The sequence below is a fragment of the Somniosus microcephalus genome, chromosome 8 (assembly GCF_052327205.1).
Source record: "Somniosus microcephalus isolate GS21.2 chromosome 8, FLI_Smic_1.0, whole genome shotgun sequence".
Lineage (NCBI taxonomy): Eukaryota > Metazoa > Chordata > Chondrichthyes > Squaliformes > Somniosidae > Somniosus > Somniosus microcephalus.
In genome coordinates, this window is record NC_140994.1 from 211,653,702 (window position 1) to 211,672,244 (window position 18,543).

Below are 18,543 nucleotides of genomic sequence, written 5' to 3' on the forward strand. Positions count from 1 at the left end.
CAGGCCACCCGCAATCGGCCGTCTCAAGTCGCCTTAGGCCCAGGCCCGGTCCCGGAGATTGGGAGGGCGGAGAGGGGAGGACGGTTACCCCGGCAACCGGGCCTGGCCAGCCGCAATTGGCCGTCTCAAGCCACCTCAGGCCCAGCCTCGGGAGGGGAGGGGGGCGAGGCTTGGGAGGGGGAGGAGGGTTACCCCGGAAACCCGGCCAGGCCACCCGGAATCGGCCGTCTCAAGTCGCCTCAGGCCCGGCCTCGGGAGTGGGGACGGGGCTCAGGAGGAGGGGTGGGGCGGGGCTCGGGAGGAGGGGGGGCAGGGCTCGGGAGGAGGGGTGCGGGGCTCAGGAGGAGGGGGTACGGGGGGGCCGCGGGAGGGGGAGGAGGGTTACCCCGGTAACCCGGCCTCTCCCCCCTCTCTCTCTCCCCCCTCTCTCTCTCCCCCTCCCCCTCTCTCTCTCTCCCCCCTCCCCCTCTCTCTCTCCCCCCTCCCTCTCTCCCCTTCCACCCCCCCTCCCTTCCCTACCCACTCCCCCCCTTCCCTCCCCCCTCCTGCTCCCCTCCCTCCCCTTCCCTCCCCCTCCCCTCTTCCCTCCCCCCTCCCCTCCTCCCCTCCCCTCCCCCCTTCCCTCCCCCCTCCCCCTTCCCTCCCCCTTCCCCCTCCCCCTTCCTCCCCCCTTCCCCCCAGTCGCGCTCTCTCTTCCCCCCAGTCTCTCGCTCTCTCTCTTCCCCCCAGTCTCTCGCTCTCTCTCTTCCCCCCAGTCTCTCGCTCTCTCTCTTCCCCCCAGTCTCTCGCTCTCTCTCTTCCCCCCAGTCTCTCGCGCTCTCTTCCCCCAGTCTCTCGCTCTCTCTCTTCCCCCCAGTCTCTCGCTCTCTCTCTTCCCCCCAGTCTCTCGCTCTCTCTCTTCCCCCCAGTCTCTCGCTCTCTCTCTTCCCCCCAGTCGCTCGCTCTCTCTTCCCCCCAGTCTCTCTCTCTCTCTCTTCCAACAACAACATGCCCTCAAAAGACCCTCGGCACCGCCGGGCACTTCAGCTAGTCTATCTATATATATAAAGCAGTTGGTTTGTCTGTCTGTCTGTCTGTCCGCTATACACTCAAAAGTTATAGAGCGTACCTACACATATGTTATATCAAAAGAAAGGTTATGATCAGGGGAGTGTCATAGGTGTATTTACTTTTAAAAAACGTTCAAAAATCCGCTCGTTAGCGGTTGACCAATCCTACCACTCATTAGCGTTGAGTGACGTGATGGTTGACCAATCCTACAGTTCAGTGACCTGATGGTTGACCAATCGGTGCGTCACGGGGGGCCTTTCATTCCGTGTGTGGGCGGGCCTAATCTTGCAGCCTCCCGAAACGTCATCGACATTTTTTTCATACCGACAGCGACAGCACCAGCACAACAAACCCCCACATTGCGGCTCCGGCACAGTATCCTGCTCCCGGCCCGCCGGAGGAGGAGGTGAGTTCGCCTCACTCGGGCCGGGCCGGGCCGGGCCTGACAACCGCTCGGCACGAGACACAGAGCAGGGGAGCGGCAGCGGCCGGCCGTCAACCGCGTGGCCCTAAAAACTGCCGTTCCACAAAAAAGCCTAGGCAATGCCAGGCCCCCCCCCCCAAGCTAGTCTATCTATCGATCTATCTTTATATATATAAATCGGTAATTCTGTCTGTCTGTCATTCTGTCATTCTGTCATTCTGTCTGTCATCGCGTGTGCGTCTGTCGGGTATGCGCTCGAAAGTTACAGGGCGTACCTACACGTGCATTACCTCCAAAGAAAGCTTACGCTTCCGAGGCGGTTTTAAGCGTATTTACATTTCGGCCGGGCTAAAATCGCCCCCGCGGTATCCCAAAAACCTTAACATTCCGCTCATTAGCATCTCATTATCCGCTCATTAGCGACAGAGTGACCTCGAGCTCGACCAATCGTACGCCGGGTTGCTGGCGTGTACCGCCGGGCCAATCGGTGCGTGTGTGGCCGGCCTTATCCTTCTGAACCGAGGTGAGTCGCCGCCATCTTGATTCCAAACTTTTCCTTTCTTTTTCCTGCTTTCTGCGTCTTAAAAAAAAACGTTGCTTTTAAAACACATATTGTTTTTAAAAACAATGATTTAGAAAGTAATTAACTTATCTAATCTCATTAATTTTCCTACCTTTCCCCGTTTTTCCAGGTAGGCCTAGAAGCCTCGGCGTCTCCTCTGCACCCACGCCCGAGCTAGGCACCTCCCGGCCCCACTCGAAGGCTGGAGGGCCGAGCCTCAGCCCAGTGCCGCTAGGGTGCGCGCGCAGCAGGAGCTGAGACGCGGCGTCTCCCTCTGGCTCGGCCGGGGGGCGGGGCTTGCTGAGCGTCCAGCGTTACCCTGGCAACCGGGCCCGCCGGCCGTCTCGCACAGCCGCAATCGGCGGTCTTCACCTCGGGGGGGGCCGCGACCCTCGGGAGGGGTCGCGACCCTCGGGGGGGGCCGCGCGCGCAGCAGGAGCAGCTGAGACGCGGCGTCTCTCTCTCTGGCTCGGCCGGGGGGCGGGGCTTGGTCAGCATCACGGTTACCCTGGCAACCGGGCCCGCCGGCCGAGCCAGAGAGAGACGCTGCGTCTCAGCTCCTGCTGCGCGCGCAATCGGCGGTCTTCACCTGGGGGGGGGGGCTGCGACCCTCGGGGGGGAGGCTGCGACCCTCGGGGGGGGCGCGACCCTCGGGGGGGCCGCGACCCTCAGGGGGGGGCCGCGACCCTCGGGGGGGGGCTCCCCTCCCTCCCCTCCCTCCCCCCCTTTTTCCCCCCCGCCCTCCCCCTCCCTTCCCCCCGCCCTCCCTTCCCCCCTCCCTTCCCCCCCCGCCGTCCCTTCCCCCCTCTCTTCCCCCCCGGCCCTCCCTTCCCCCCCTCGCCCTCCCTTCCCCCCCGCCCTCCCCCCCTCCCCTCCCTTCCCCGCCCTCCCCTCCCCCTCCCCCCTCCCCCTCCCTCCTCCCTCCCCTCCCCCTCCTCCCCTCCCCCTCCCCTCCCCTCCCCCCTCCTCTCCCCCTCCCCCCCTCCCCTCCCCTCCCCTCCCCCCCTCCCCTCCCCTCCCCCTCCACTCCCATCCCCCTCCCCTCCCCTCCCCCTCCCCTCCCCCTCCTCTCCCCCCCTCCCCTCCCCTCCCCTCCCTCTCTTCCCCCCAGTCGCTCTGTCTCTTCCCCCCCGTCGCTCTCTCTCTTCCCCCCAGTCGCTCTCTCTCTCTCTTCCAACAACAACATTCCCTCGAAAAAGCCTCGGCACCGCCGGGCACTTCAGCTAGCCTATATATAAATAGCTCTTCTGTCTGTCTGTCTGTCCTTCCGTCTGTCTGTCTGTCCTCTATACACTCAAAAGTTATAGAGCGTACCTACACATGTGTTACATCAAAAGAAAGCTTACGATTCCGGAATGGTCATAAGCGTATTTACTTTTTGGTCAGACAAAAATTGTGCCGACGGTATCCAAAAACTTTCAAAATTCAGCTCATTATCCACTCATTAGCATCGAGTGACATCAAGGTTGACCAATCGTACAGTCGAGCGACGCGACGGTCGACCAATCGCTGTGTCACGGGGCGGGTTCATTGCGCGTGCGGGCGGGCCGTCCTAGAGTCGAGTGACGTGACGATTGACCAATCCTACATTTCAGTGACCTGACGGTTGACCAATCGGTGCGTGTGTGGGCAGGCCTAATCCTTCTGAGCTGAGGTGAGTGGCCGCCATCTTGATTCCAAACTCTTCATTTCTTTTTCCCACTTACTCCGTGTTTCTTTTCAAATCTAGGAGAGGGGGGCGGGCATGGCCAGACGGAGGAGGGCCAACAGACGTCGCCACAGCAGACCTTACGTTGGCAGGGTTTTCCGACAGCAGTTTTCCTACATGAACATGCCCGGAGGAGCAGTGTGTCAGAAGGCTGCGATTTAGAAAGGAGGTGGTGACTGAACTGTGCCAGCTGCTTCAGCCAGATCTGCAGCCTCAGATAAAGTGCCGGACATCTCTGTCGGTGGCTGAGAAGATGCCTGCTGACCTGAACTTCTACGCGAGCGGCTCTTCTCAGGCTGCGCATCAGAGGCTGATCAGAAGTAGCTTCTAGGCCCCTCTCACGGAATGCTTGCTGCCATTCCAAGAACAGGAATGGAACCGGTCTGATAGCGCCAAGCCTGTGAAGGGCAAGATGCGTGTAAATAGCAGGCATGGCCATTGTAAATGAAGAAAGTGTTTTATTACACAAAATGTGGTTCCTTCAAACTTGAGAAAGCTATGGCAACAGAAAGCAAAACTAATGCACTGACACATAACCAGCTCTCACACCCAGGAGACTGTCCAAAACATAAATCACATTCCGACCATCTTCCTTGGCCTTGATTCCACTGCGACAACCAAAGCATCCAATGCCCCATCAGTGAGGCGTTCTGCCCTCTGCCTCACCCTTTCCATGTCTTGCTAGGCTGGTGCGCCACAGGTAGGCTCCCACTGCTTTGAAGGCCTACAAGGCAGTGAGTGTGTCTGGTGATGCCAATTGACCTGCCCCTTTAAGAGCTGGCCGGCGCCAGTGTGTCTCAGGGAAAGTGATTATTGACAGCACCCTCGCTGCGCCCCACCGCCGCGAAATTGGGTTGCGCCGCCGGGTTAGCACCTGAAGGGGAGCGTGCAGCGCCTGATTTAGCGCCGCAATCACCTTTAGGGGCACTGCAACCCAATATCGCGCTAGGTGGTGCTAAATTGCGCCTGGCACTAAACTTTGCACATCGCCAGGACTTGCGCCCCAAACGCGGCTATACCGAATTTCTAGGCCAAATTGTTTTTAAAAAAGTTAATTAATTTGTAAATTTTTTCTCTAACCTCTATAATTTTCCTACCTTTCACCGTTTTTGCAGGCCTCGAAGCCTGGGCCTCTGTTGCCCAGCCAGGCCCGAGCTAGGCACCTCCCGTCCCGCTCAACAAGCGGCCCGCGATCGCCGCCATCTTTCTAAAGGCTGGCGGCGCGGGACTGAGGTGAGCGTAGCCATCGCCGCCATCTTAGTAAAGGCGGGCGGGGTGGGAGTCAGCGCGCGCGTCAACGTCGGCCTGGAGCGCGCGCGTCAACGTCGGCCCGGAGCGCGCGCGTCAACGTCGGCCCGGAGCGCACGCGTCAACATCGGCCCAGGGCACGACCTGAGTCCGGCCGGGCCTCACGCGCTAGGTCACGCACCGGCCGGCTCTGAGGCGCTGATGAGCGGCGGCGTCTGTCTCTCACTCTTCCCCGCGCGGCGCGCATGCCCAGCCACAATCGGCGGTCTTGAAGCCGGCTCGGGCGGGGGGGCCGGTGCTCGGGAGGGCAGGGGGCGGGGCTCGGGAGGGCGGGAAGGTGGGGGAAGGGTTACCCCGGCAACCGGGCCCGGCCCTCTCTCACAGCCTCAAGCCGGCTCATGCCCGTTCCCGGGGCTTGGCTCCAGCGCAGACCCAGCCGCAATCGGCGGTCTTGAAGCTGGCTCGGGCGGGGGGCCGGGGCTCGGGAGGGCGGAGAGTGGGGCTCGGGAGGACGGGAAGGGTTACCCCGGCAATCGGGCCCGGCCGTCTCTCACAGCCTCAAGCCGGCTCACGCCTGTTCCCGGGGCTTGGCTCCATTTGCGGCCGCGGGCCACTCGCCCTCTCTCTCTCCTTCCCTCTGTCTCTCTCTCCTCCCCCCCTCCCCCCTCCCCTCTCTCCCCCCTCCCCCCTCTCCCCCCTCCCCTCTCCCCCCTCCCCCCTCCCCTCTCCCGCCTCCCCTCCCCTCTCCCCTCTCCCGCCTCCCCTCCCCTCTCCCCCTCCCCTCCCCTCTCCCCCTCCCCTCTCCCCCCCTTTCCCCTCTCCCCTCTCCCCCTCTCTCTCCCCCCTGCCTCACCCTCTCTCCCCCTCTCTCTCTGCCCCCTCCCTCCCCCTCTCTCTCTCTCCCTCTCTCTCTGCCCCCTCCCTCCCCCTCTCTCTCTGCCCCCTCCCTCCACCGCTCTCTCTGCCCCCTCCCTCCCCTCTCTCTCTGCCCCCTCCCTCCCCCTCTCTCTCTGCCCCTCCCTCCCCCCTCCCTCCCCCTCTCTGCCCCCTCCCTCCCCCTCTGTCTGCCCCCTCCCTCCCCCTCTCTGTCTGCCTCCTCCCTCCCCCTCTCTGTCTGCCCCCTCCCTCCCCCTCTCTGTCTGCCCCCTCCCTCCCCCTCTCTGTCTGCCCCCTCCCTCCCCCTCTCTCTCTCCCCCTCTCTCTCTGCCCCCTCCCTCCCCCTCTCTCAATTCAATTCAATTCAAATTGCTTTATTGGCATGACAAGGTACATCTTATGTTGCCAAAGCATTGAAAAATATTCATGGTTGAACACATAAATACAGATCTATCCATACAGTGTATAAACAGATATATCCCTGAGTGTATAAATATACATTCATATAATTTGTATGTACTCTTTTCTTATATTTAGTGGTTGTCCCTCTGTTTATGGCAAGCTGTAACATAGTGTGCCGCTAAGGTTACACAATTTCTCTCTTCCCCTAGTAGGTATGGGAGTTTTTGGTCGTCATTCAAATTTCTGAATTCCGGGCATATTTTTGTGAATTTTGGGTAGAAATTCTCCCTTATGCCCTGATATTTTCTACAAGCTGTGAGGAAGTGCATCTCTGTCTCCACCACTCCCTGACTGCAGTGAGAGCATATCCTGTCCTCTCTTGGTAGCCGGGTCTGCCTGTGTCTACCTTTTTCGATCGCCAGGCTACATTGTCAAAGTTTTTCTCAGTTTGCTATCCTTTACCATGGTCAGGTAATCAGCCATGTTGTATTGTCTGTTTAGGGCCAAGTAGCAATTGAGTTTGTTTTGGGTTTTTGTTGTTTCTGCCCAATATGACAGATATTTTTCCTTTTGCTTAGTGACGATTGTGTTGGGTCGAATTCTTTGTGTTACGCTGTCACTGTCCTGGGGCTGGTTATTGTTAGTAGTGTTAGTAGTTACTTCACTGAGTCCCAGGACTAGTTGACTGAGGGTATTCTTCTTTATGGTCCTCTCTTGGCATTTCAGGGCTTCGTAATGATAGCAGTGGGGGTTGCTCATTTTTAGGTGTTTCCAAAATTTGGTGGCTCTTTTTTGGATAGTGATTATTAATGGATATTGGCCTAGTTCTGCCCTGCATGCATTGTTTACGGTTTTCCTTTGAGTCCGGAGGATACTTTTACAGAATTCTGCATGTAGGATCTCAATTGGGTGTTTGTCCCATTTTGCAAATTCTTGTTGCGTTAGCGGTCCCCACACCTCACTGCCATAGAGTGCAATTGGTTCAATTACTGATTTGAAAATTTTGAGCCAAATGCTAATTGGGATTTCTATTTGGATTGATTTTTTAATGGCATAGAAAGCCCTTCTTGCTTTCTCTTTCAATTCATTCACAGCCAGATGAAAATTTCCCGTAGAACTGATTTTTAAGCCCAAGTATGTGTAGTTAGTGGTTTGTTCAATTTTGGTTGTTCCTAGTGTGAAATTTATTTTGGGTCCCTGATGTCTGGATCTTTGCTGGAACACAAGGACTTTGGTTTTTTGGGGATTTATTGTCAGGGCCCAGGTCTGGCAGAACGACTCCAGCAGATCCAGGTTCTGCTGTAGACCCTCCTTAGTTGGTGACAGCAGAACCAGGTCATCTGCATAGAGGAGGAATTTAACATTGGATTCATATAGGGTGAGGCCGGGTGCTGTAGATTGTTCAAGTAGTTTTGCCAATTCATTTATGTAAATATTAAAGAGTGTCGGTGAGATGGGCGAGCCCTGCGTCACCCCCCGCCCCTGTGGGAAGTATTTTGTTTGTTTGTCTCCAATCTTAACTACACATTTATTGTTTGTATACATTGATTTAATTACATCATATGTTTTTCCCCCTACCCCGCTTTCGATAAGTTTCAGGAATAGACCGTCATGCCAGATGGAATCGAAAGCCTTCTGGAATCCTATAAAGCATGCGTAGATTTTGCTTTTGTTTTGATGAACATGTTTGTCAATTAGGGTCTGTAGGGTGAAGATATGATCTGATATTCTATAGTTTGGTAGGAATCCAATTGGCTTTTACTCAAGACATTGTGCTCCTCAAGGAAGTTTATAAGTCTTTTGTTTATGATGCTACAGAATACCTTCCCCAGGTTACTGTTTACACAGATGCCTCGATAGTTATTTGGGTCGACTTTGTCCCCACTTTTGTATATGGGCGTTATGAGTCCTTTGTTCCAGATATCAGGGAAGTAACTGACACTCAGAACCAAGTTGAAGAGTTTTAGGATAGCCAGTTTCATTTTATCGTCTGTGTGTTTAATCATCTCGCTTAGTATGCCGTCTGCACCGCAAGCTTTTCCTGGTCGCAGGTCCTTGAGTTTTTCAAATAGTTCTTTTTCTGTTATTATGGAGTCTAGCGAGTTTTGGTTATCTTTTATGGCCATTTCGAGCTTTTCCAGTTTTTTGCATATTTGGTGTTGCTCTGGCCTTAGTGTGTTTTTCTGGTATAATTTTTCAAAGTGGTTTTCCCATGTGTCTCCATTTTGAATGGCCAATTCGTCGTGTTGTTTTTTGTGTAATGTATTCCAGTTGTCCCAGGAACAATTGGAATCAATGGATTCCTCAATGGAGCTGAGTGTATTCTTAATATACTGCTCTTTTTAGGTTCTGAGTGTGTTCCTGTATTGTGTTAGTGTCTGACAATAAGTAAGGCGTAATTCCTCGTTTTCTGGCTGTCTGTGTTTTTGGTTTGATATTTTTCTAAGTTTTTTCCTCATGTTATGGCAATCTGGGTCAAACCATTTTTCATAGTTTTTTGTTTTGGGATTGTTTTTGCTAGCTTTCAAGTTTGACCTTGTTGCCAAATTATCAAAAATATTATTTAGGTTATTCACTGCCCGGCTTACGCCTTCTTTATTGTGAGTGTATATGTTTTCCAGAAAGGTGTCCAAGAGAGCTTGAGTTGATTGAGTGCTAATTGCTTTCTGGTATTTTTCCGTGCTGTTTTTGGCCCATCTGTACGATTTTTTGGTGTTGTACAGCTTACTGGGTTGTGTTTCTGTGTTGGTTGTTTCTGTCTTTTTAAGATACATAGTAATTTCTCCCCCCTCTCTCTCTCTCCCCCTCTCTCTCTCTCTCCCCCCTCTCTCTCTCTCCCCCCAGTCTTTCTCTCTCTCTCTCCCCCCCAGTCTCTCTCTCTCTCTCTCCCCCCCAGTCTCTCTCTCTCTCTCTTCTCCCCCCAGTCTCTCTGTCTCTCTCTTCTCCCCCCAGTCTCTCTCTCTTCTCCCCCCAGTCTCTCTCTCTCTCTTCTCCCCCAGTCTCTCGCTCTCTCTTCTTCCCCCAGTCACTCTCTCTCTTCCCCCCAGTCTCTCACTCTCTCTCGTCCCCCCAGTCTCTCGCTCTCTCTCTTCCCCCCAGTCTCTCACTCTCTTTTCCCCCCAGTCTCTCGCTCTCTCTCTTCCCCCCAGTCTCTCGCTCTCTCTCTTCCCCCCAGTCTCTCGCTCTCTCTCTTCCCCCCAGTCTCTCGCTCTCTCTCTTCCCCCCAGTCTCTCGCTCTCTCTCTTCCCCCCAGCCTCTCGCACTCTCTCTTCCCCCCAGTCTCTCGCTCTCTCTCTTCCCCCCAGTCTCTCGCTCTCTCTCTTCTCCCCAGTCTCTCGCTCTCTCTTCCCCCCAGTCTCTCGCTCTCTCTCTTCCCCCCAGTCTCTCGCTCTCTCTTCCCCCCAGTCTCTCGCTCTCTCTCTTCCCCCCAGTCTCTCGCTCTCTCTCTTCCCCCCAGTCTCTCGCTATCTCTCTTCCCCCCAGTCTCTCGCTCTCTCTCTTCCCCCAGTCTCTCGCTCTCTCTCTTCCCCCCAGCCTCTCGCTCTCTCTCTTCCCCCCCAGTCTCTCGCTCTCTCTCTTCCCCCCAGTCTCTCGCTCTCTCTCTTCCCCCCAGTCTCTCACTCTCTCTCTTCCCCCCAGTCTCTCGCTCTCTCTCTTCCCCCCAGTCTCTTGCTCTCTCTCTTCCCCCAGTCTCTCGCTCTCTCTCTTCCCCCCAGTCTCTCGCTCTCTCTCTTCCCCCAGTCTCTCGCTCTCTCTCTTCCCCCCAGTCTCTCGCTCTCTCTCTTCCCCCCCAGTCTCTCGCTCTCTCTCTTCCCCCCAGTCTCTCGCTCTCTCTCTTCCCCCCCAGTCTCTCGCTCTCTCTCTTCCCCCCAGTCTCTCGCTATCTCTCTTCCCCCAGTCTCTCGCTCTCTCTCTTCCCCCCAGTCTCTCGCTCTCTCTCTTCCCCCCCAGTCTCTCACTCTCTCTCTTCCCCCCAGTCTCTCGCTCTCTCTCTTCCCCCCAGTCTCTCGCTCTCTCTCTTCCCCCCAGTCTCTCGCTCTCTCTCTTCCCCCAGTCTCTCGCTCTCTCTCTTCCCCCCAGTCTCTCGCTCTCTCTCTTCCCCCCAGTCTCTCGCTCTCTCTCTTCCCCCCAGTCTCTCGCTCTCTCTCTTCCCCCCATTCTCTCGCTCTCTCTCTTCCCCCCAGTCTCTCGCTATCTCTCTTCCCCCCAGTCTCTCGCTCTCTCTCTTCCCCCCAGTCTCTCGCTCTCTCTCTTCCCCCAGTCTCTCGCTCTCTCTCTTCCCCCAGCCTCTCGCTCTCTCTCTTCCCCCCCAGTCTCTCGCTCTCTTTTCCCCCCAGTCTCTCGCTCTCTCTTCCCCCCAGTCTCTCGCTCTCTCTCTTCCCCCCAGTCTCTCGCTCTCTCTCTTCCCCCCAGTCTCTCGCTCTCTCTCTTCCCCCCAGTCTCTCGCTCTCTCTCTTCCCCCCAGTCTCTCGCTCTCTCTCTTCCCCCCAGCCTCTCGCTCTCTCTCTTCCCCCCAGTCTCTCGCTCTCTCTCTTCCCCCCAGCCTCTCGCTCTCTCTCTTCCCCCCAGTCTCTCGCTCTCTCTTCCCCCCAGTCTCTCGCTCTCTCTCTTCCCCCCAGTCTCTCGCTCTCTCTTCCCCCCAGTCTCTCGCTCTCTCTCTTCCCCCCAGTCTCTCGCTCTCTCTCTTCCCCCCAGTCTCTCGCTATCTCTCTTCCCCCCAGTCTCTCGCTCTCTCTCTTCCCCCAGTCTCTCGCTCTCTCTCTTCCCCCCAGCCTCTCGCTCTCTCTCTTCCCCCCCAGTCTCTCGCTCTCTCTCTTCCCCCCAGTCTCTCGCTCTCTCTCTTCCCCCCAGTCTCTCACTCTCTCTCTTCCCCCCAGTCTCTCGCTCTCTCTCTTCCCCCCAGCCTCTCGCTCTCTCTCTTCCCCCCCAGTCCCTCGCTCTCTCTCTTCCCCCCAGTCTCTCGCTCTCTCTCTTCCCCCCAGCCTCTCACTCTCTCTCTTCCCCCCAGTCTCTCGCTCTCTCTCTTCCCCCCAGTCTCTCGCTCTCTCTCTTCCCCCCCAGTCTCTCGCTCTCTCTCTTCCCCCCAGTCTCTCGCTATCTCTCTTCCCCCCAGTCTCTCGCTCTCTCTCTTCCCCCGGTCTCTCGCTCTCTCTCTTCCCCCCAGTCTCTCGCTCTCTCTCTTCCCCCCCAGTCTCTCGCTCTCTCTCTTCCCCCAGTCTCTCGCTCTCTCTCTTCCCCCCAGTCTCTCGCTCTCTCTCTTCCCCCCAGTCTCTCGCTCTCTCTCTTCCCCCCAGTCTCTCGCTCTCTCTCTTCCCCCCAGTCTCTCGCTCTCTCTCTTCCCCCCAGTCTCTCGCTCTCTCTCTTCCCCCCAGTCTCTCGCTCTCTCTCTTCCCCCCAGTCTCTCGCTCTCTCTCTTCCCCCCCAGTCTCTCGCTCTCTCTCTTCCCCCCAGTCTCTCGCTCTCTCTCTTCCCCCCAGTCTCTCGCTCTCTCTCTTCCCCCCAGTCTCTCGCTCTCTCTCTTCCCCCCAGTCTCTCGCTCTCTCTCTTCCCCCAGTCTCTCGCTCTCTCTCTTCCCCCCAGTCTCTCGCTCTCTCTCTTCCCCCCAGTCTCTCGCTCTCTCTCTTCCCCCCAGTCTCTCGCTCTCTCTCTTCCCCCCAGTCTCTCGCTCTCTCTCTTCCCCCCAGTCTCTCGCTCTCTCTCTTGCCCCCAGCCTGTCGCTCTCTCTCTTCCCCCCAGTCTCTCGCTCTCTCTCTTCCCCGTCTCTCTTTTGTGGGCGGGGCCTAATCCTTCAAACTGCCGTTAGTGCGGGAGCAGGAGCTGAGCTGAGGTGAGCGGTGGCCATTAAAGACCGGCCGGGCCTGAAGCTAAAAATATGGTAATGGCCGTGAGGAAATTGTTGATTCATTAGTATTGATTCAGGAATTTCTCTCTCTCTCTCTCTCTCTCTCTCCTTCCCCCCCTCTCTCTCTCTCCTTCCCCCCCTCTCTCTCTCACCCTCGCGGCCATCAGGGGTCAGCCCAACTGAGAGACTCGGTGCCATTCCCTCTTTCCTCCCCGCCCAGCGAGCAGGTGAGCGGCGGCGCACGGGGGCTCCGGGTCATGGGCGGGACCTAGTGGCGGCGCATGGCGGCTCCGGGTCGTGGGCGGGGCCTATTCCTGCAGCCTGCCGTGAGTGCGGGACTGATACACCCTCGCGGCCATCAGGGGTCAGCCCTACCGAGAGACTCGGCGCCATTCCCTCCTTCCCGCCCAGCGAGCAGGTGAGCGGTGGCGCACGAGGGCTCCGGGTCATGGGCGGGGCCTAGGGAGGGAGGGAGAGAGAGCGGGGAGGGAGTGGGGGAGAGAGAGGGGCAGGGGGAGAGAGAGGGGCAGGGAGAGAGAGGGGGGCAGAGAGAGAGGGGAGAGAGAGAGCGGCAGGGAGAGAGAGGGTGAGGGAGAGAGAGAGGGTGAGGGAGGGAAAGGGTGAAGGGGTGGGAGAGGGAGGGAGAGCTCGCCTTCTTCCTTCCTTCCTTCGGCGCCGCAATTCAAACTTCCCGCCGACCTCACAAAATGGTGGCCGCCCTTCTTCACCCGCCGGGCTCTGAGTCCAGCCCCTTCCCCGGGGTGTCTTCCTCTCTTCTCTATCTCCTTCCCTCACTCTCTCCTTCCCTCTCTCTCGCTCTCCTTCCCTCTCTCTTTCTCTCTCTCTCCTTCCCTCTCTATCTCTCCCTCCTTCCCTCTCTCTCTCTGTCTTTCTCTCCTTCCCTCTCTCTCTCTCTCCTTCCCTCTCTCTCTCCTTCCCTCTCTCTCTCTGTCTCTCTCTCCTTCCCTCTCTCTCTCTCTCTCCTTCCCTCTCTCTCTCTCTCTCCTTCCCTCTCTCTCTCTGTCTCCTTCCCTCTCTCTCTCCTTCCCTCTCTCTCTCTCTCTCCTTCCCTCTCTCCTTCCCTCTCTCTCTCCTTCCCCCTTTCTCTCTCTCTCCTTCCCTCTCTCTCTCTTTCCCTCTCTCTCTCTTTCCCTCTCTCTCTCTTTCCCTCTCTCTCTCTCTCCTTCCCACACAGGCAGACAGACAAACTCATTTATATATATCCTTCCCCCCGTCTCTCTCTCTCTCTTCCCCCCAGTCTCTCTCTCCCCCAGTCTCTCTCTCTCTCTTCCCCCCAGTCCCTCTCTGCCCCCAGTCTCTCTCCCCCCCTGTCTCTCTCTTCTCCCCCCAGTCTATCTCTCTCTCCTTCCCCCTCTCTCTCTCTCTCTCCCCCTCTCTCTTTCTCTCCTTCCCCCTTTCTCTCTCTCTCCTTCCCCCTCTCTCTTTCCCCCTCTCTCTCTCTTTTCCTCTCTCTCTCTCTCTCCTTCCCACACAGACAGACAGACAAACTCATTTATATATATAAAAATTATTTCTACTTTTTTCATAACAACATGCCCTCAAAAAACCCTCGGCACCGCCGGGCACTCCAGCTAGTATATATATACATAATAATATGTGTGAAGAGTTATACCAGAGTAACATATGAGGAGAGATTGAGTAGATTGGGACTCTACTCATTGGAGTTCAGAAGAATGAGAGGCGATCTTATTGAAACATATAAGATTGTGAAGGGGTTGGATCGGGTGGATGCAGGGAAGATGTTCCCGATGATGGGTGAAACTAGAACTAGGGGGCATAGTCTTAGAATAAGGGGCTGCTCTTTAAAAACTGAGATGAGGAGGAACTACTTCACTCAGAGGGTGGTAGGTCCATGGAATATGCTGCCCCAAAAAACTGTAGAAGCTACATCATTACATAAATTTAAAACAGAAATAGACAGTTTCCTAGAAGTAAAGGGAATTAAGGGTTACGGGGAGCGGGCAGGAATTTGGACATGAGTCTAGGTTCGGATCGGTCATGGCCCTGTGGGTAGCGGAGCGGGCCCAGGGGCCGTGTAGCCTGATCCTGCTCCTATTTCGTGTGTCTAATTCTGTTAGATGCAGGAGCTGGTTATGTGATAGTGGATTGGCAGTTAGGATCAGATCAGCCATGATCTTATTGAATGGCGGAGCAGGCTCGAGGGGCCAATTGGCCTACTCCTGCTCCTATTTCTTATGTTCTTATGTAATAAGGGGATCACAGGAAATGGCCTGGAACCAGAATCTGCAAGAAAATTAACAGTCAGAACCTAATCCCCAAATTAACTCAGAGTGCAGGGGAGAAACAGAGACAGGTGAAAACTGAATAGCTGAACGCACACTGGGCCAAAAGAATATAAAGACTGAAACAAAAATATTGTTTTGGCAATCATAGATCTTGCAAACTGAGCACAATACAGCAGAACACTTTACTAGTTGGTATTTAGCCATCTTGTAGACTAACATACAATGAATAAAATTGACTTCTGTGTAATATTTCAGACTAGTGCAAAACATTAGCTACATTACTGTGTGCCTCTAATTTCTCACAGGGTGCCTGTGTAAAGTAGTTAGTGGAACCTGAATGTTTTCAATTGGAGGCAGGAGGGATCATCTATAAGATGATTTACCCAGGTTGGCATGTCCTGGTAGTTGGTTGCACAATGGGAGTAGAAGAGATCTGGGAGTCAGATGACCAGCCACACTGTCAAGTCCATTTGCACCTTACTGTTCTGTGGCCCAGTACATTGGTACTAAAGTACAGTGCCACAATATCCCTACCAAGTATATACAGTTTGAATAATCTGTGGCGCTTTGAAGTGGCTTTGTGCAATTCATTGAATTTGCTTGTCACTTACAGACAAAATTTGTAAATTTATTCTGTTTTTTCACTGCTTATTTCTCCTCCAGATAATTCATCGCGATATCAAACCTGAGAATGTTCTGGTCTCGGGGTCTGGTGTTGTTAAACTATGTGATTTTGGCTTTGCACGTACGTTGGCTGCACCAGGAGAGACTTACACAGAATACGTGGCCACTCGCTGGTACAGGGCTCCAGAGTTAGTAGTCGGTGACACCAAATATGGAAAGTAGGTACATATTGTAAAGAATCCTTTTCTTTTCTTAGTTCACAGAAGTAGAAGAATGTGCAGCTATTCCCTGCAACAGCTCTGTGGTATTGAGCCATATAGATCAGGAAGGACCCTTGTTTGATCCCTGGTTTGTGCTGAGCTAGCTGACTTGAGTCAGGTGCAACAGATCTCAATATCCACAGGCTAGAGAGAGGAAAAATCGACCAAAATCTCCAGTCTTGATTACTATCCTTTGCTGCATGGGCACATATGTGGGACCTCAGGTGAGGAAAATATTTCAGGCTCACTGTGATGCCCTTGTGGTTGAATAGCCTGCTGATAATCATTGCCTAGGATCACACAGGAAGAATAGTCATTTAGGAGAGAAGAAATAAAGGACAAAAACAAAGGGAAAATGAGGCCATTCTTAAAGCTCACGGTGGGGGGGGGGGGTTGGGGGGATTCAGTTGGTTAGCACCTCCCATTAGTGCCAGCAGCGCCAGGGCGAGGTGAATCCAGCGGACACACGGAAAATCCAGTCCCCCCGTTGCGCCGCTGGTACGAGGAACCGCCGGGGACTTCAACGCCTGGCAGATCGTGACATCAGTGAGCGTGCCACCTACCTTAGTGCCTCGACCAGACAGCGGCAGGGAGAGGAAGTGCAGAGCTGCAGGACACTGGCTCCAGGGACATTATTTAAAGGCATCTGCATTAATCACTCGCAGTTGTCAAGGCAGGTTAATTTCAGTGGTTTCTTGTCAGTTTCAGCTAGCGGATCACTTTGCATGAGTAATTTCAAGGTTCTTTTTTATCAACAGTGTTCTGACAAGTGCAAAGTGGCTACATTTATTGTTCAAAGATTCAAACTGCTACACTTGGCAACATTAATGGGGTTATACTGGCATGCTACCTCGCCCTCCAGGATCTATGGTGGAGGGAGCGCAGGCAGCCAGAAATACAGGAACATGTGCGCAGGAGGATGAGGAGGACTTCAGGGCTATCACCAGGAGGCCTTACCCTCCGAGAGTATTCCGACAGCACCTCTCCTACCTTCAATTAAGCAAGGAGCAGTGTATTAGATGGCTCCGCATCACCAAGGTGGTGGTCACAGAACTCTGCCACCTTCTCCAAACAGACCTCCAGCCTCACAGCAGGATGACTTTTACCATTCTTGTGTCATGCCATATTACAGCGTCCTCCTGGGCACAAAGGTGAAATGAGAGAGACCACAAAATATTGCAAACTCCATTAATAAATTTATGCATAAACATATCACACATATCACATTCATTCTAATATCTAATGAGCCTTGTGCCTGCCTTAGTTGAATAGCTGTCATTGTGCGCAAGATGTGGGTGTGAGTGTTGGTAGGTAGAGATTGTTGGTGGGTGAGCGGTGGGGGTCTGGTGCTTTGGGCAGTGTGTGAAGCTTGTGGTACAGATGGTGGTATGTAACATTTGTTGTAGCATTCAATCACCCTGACCACCTGACTGAGGTGGATCTGCCATGAGCACACCGGCTTCAGTCCTCCGGCTCCTTCTCTTTGTTGTGCTTCTCCTTGCTGAGGCAGCTGCACAACCAGCAATGCTGAGAGTGAGGTGCTGCAGTATCAATGAACCTCCCCTTTAAGTACTGATGAATTGAGATTAGACTGCACCCGATATTGGTCCACCCTTTGAGTGTAACGCCACTGAGCTAGGCCTTTAAGACTTGATTTAGCGACCCAATCATTTCTTTGAACAGTGAGAATGAATTTTGCGTGCAGTCTAAAGCATTAACGCCTGGCGCTAATTCTCAAACTTTTCTAAAGATACCACCCATTCCTGGGCTATCATGAATTTCTAGCCCATTGACTTTAACTAAGCTGGTCTTGCTGCTGTGAACTGGTCAGAAACTGGATGAGAGTCAAACAGGCAGTCTTGAGAGAGGTTGGACAGCAATGATACCTTCAAGGACCTTGGACAGAAAGGACAGATTAGATACAGAGCGGTAGTTTGAGAAGATAGAATAGTCGAGGGCAGGCTTTTTAAAAATGATAATGATGTTGAAAGGGGTGGGAGCAATGCTTGATGGTAAGAAGAGGTTTACAATGTTGGCAAACATGGAACTGAGAAGGCAGTTAGGAGTCGGGTTAGAAGGCCTTAATGTATCAGACGGCAGGGTTTATGGGAAAAATTAATCTTGGGGCAGATGGTGCAGGGAATGTAGGTTGGGGAGCCTGGAAACAAAAAAGCCCATATGCTTCTCACATCTAGTATTTAAGGTGAGCATGGAAGGATTGGCAAAATGAGGCTGGATAAAGCAATTAGTGGCAGAGAAGGGGATACAAGGATTTGGTTAGAGAGAGGGAAAGGTGGTACTACATGAGATGGTTGTCAGGCTGATCGTATACCTCATGCATTCTAGCCTACGGCCATGAAGGTTCCTATTGTATCAGGGAGAGCAGTGAAGGTCAGAGACCATCTGGTATCTGGTGGAGGTTGAGATTGAGGGGGAAAAGAGGGCAAAGAAATTGGAGAAAATGAGCAAGGTGAGTTCACTCTGCAAGTTTCCAGAGATGAAGAGATGCTGAATACAAAGGTTGAGTGAGGTTAGAAAGGAAATTCTGCTGTCAGATGCTGGGAGGAAGGGCGTGCTGTTGGGTTGCTGGTAGATAATAATAAGGCTCTTGAAGGAGAGGGGCAAGAGTGGTGGAGAATGAGGCAATCAAATGTGGAGAAGGTGTCTTGGGGAAGGCCAAGGCAAGACATGGAAATGATGCCGCGCTGCCTTCATGACACAGCTGAGATCAGCAACTTGGAGTGTTGGGAATTATGGGTGTTATTTCATTGCTGATCACTTACCAGTTGCAGTGAGGTGTCAGAGTACTGTACCATTGCACTGGCATAACATACTGCACCAACAAGTGGTTTCCCCAGACTTTGTTGGAACCTCCTCCTTCTGAACTATGTGATGATTGACTGCTACCCAGAACAGTGAAGCTTTTCTCTTTTCATTTGTGGTAGTTATTATTTGACATTAGCTGTGTTCAATGGATAGTAGTTGAATAGCTGTGTGTGCTATTAGTACGTTTATATTGTTTTGGGGCAGAACAGTGCTGGGAGATGGAACATTTTCAGCTTTTTGTACCCAGTATCAGCATCAAATGCTCCCAGGGTTTTATGCAGAGTTATTTTTTGTTGCAGCAGTTTATTAAATATTAGGATTAAGGACTCCATGTGCACTCTTAATGTTGTGACATTTCAAAATTAAGTGAACATTTGGGACCAGGTGCTATCTTACAGCAAAAAAGACACATAAAAATGTATTTCATAAACTGTAAGTTATAGAATAGATTAAT

At 53.8% G+C, this 18,543-nt stretch overlaps 1 protein-coding gene across 5 annotated transcripts in view; it reads left to right on the forward strand.

Moving 5' to 3' along the window:
- Positions 1-18,543, forward strand: part of LOC147114087 (cyclin-dependent kinase-like 3) — a 170,872-nt gene that overhangs the window by 45,637 nt on the left and 106,692 nt on the right. For all 5 annotated transcript variants that reach the window (XM_085995679.1, XM_085995675.1, XM_085995676.1 and 2 more), the window contains exon 4: positions 15,043-15,221. In XM_085995679.1, coding sequence (XP_085851805.1) covers positions 15,043-15,221 — 179 coding nt within the window. The remainder of the gene's footprint in view (positions 1-15,042; positions 15,222-18,543) is intronic.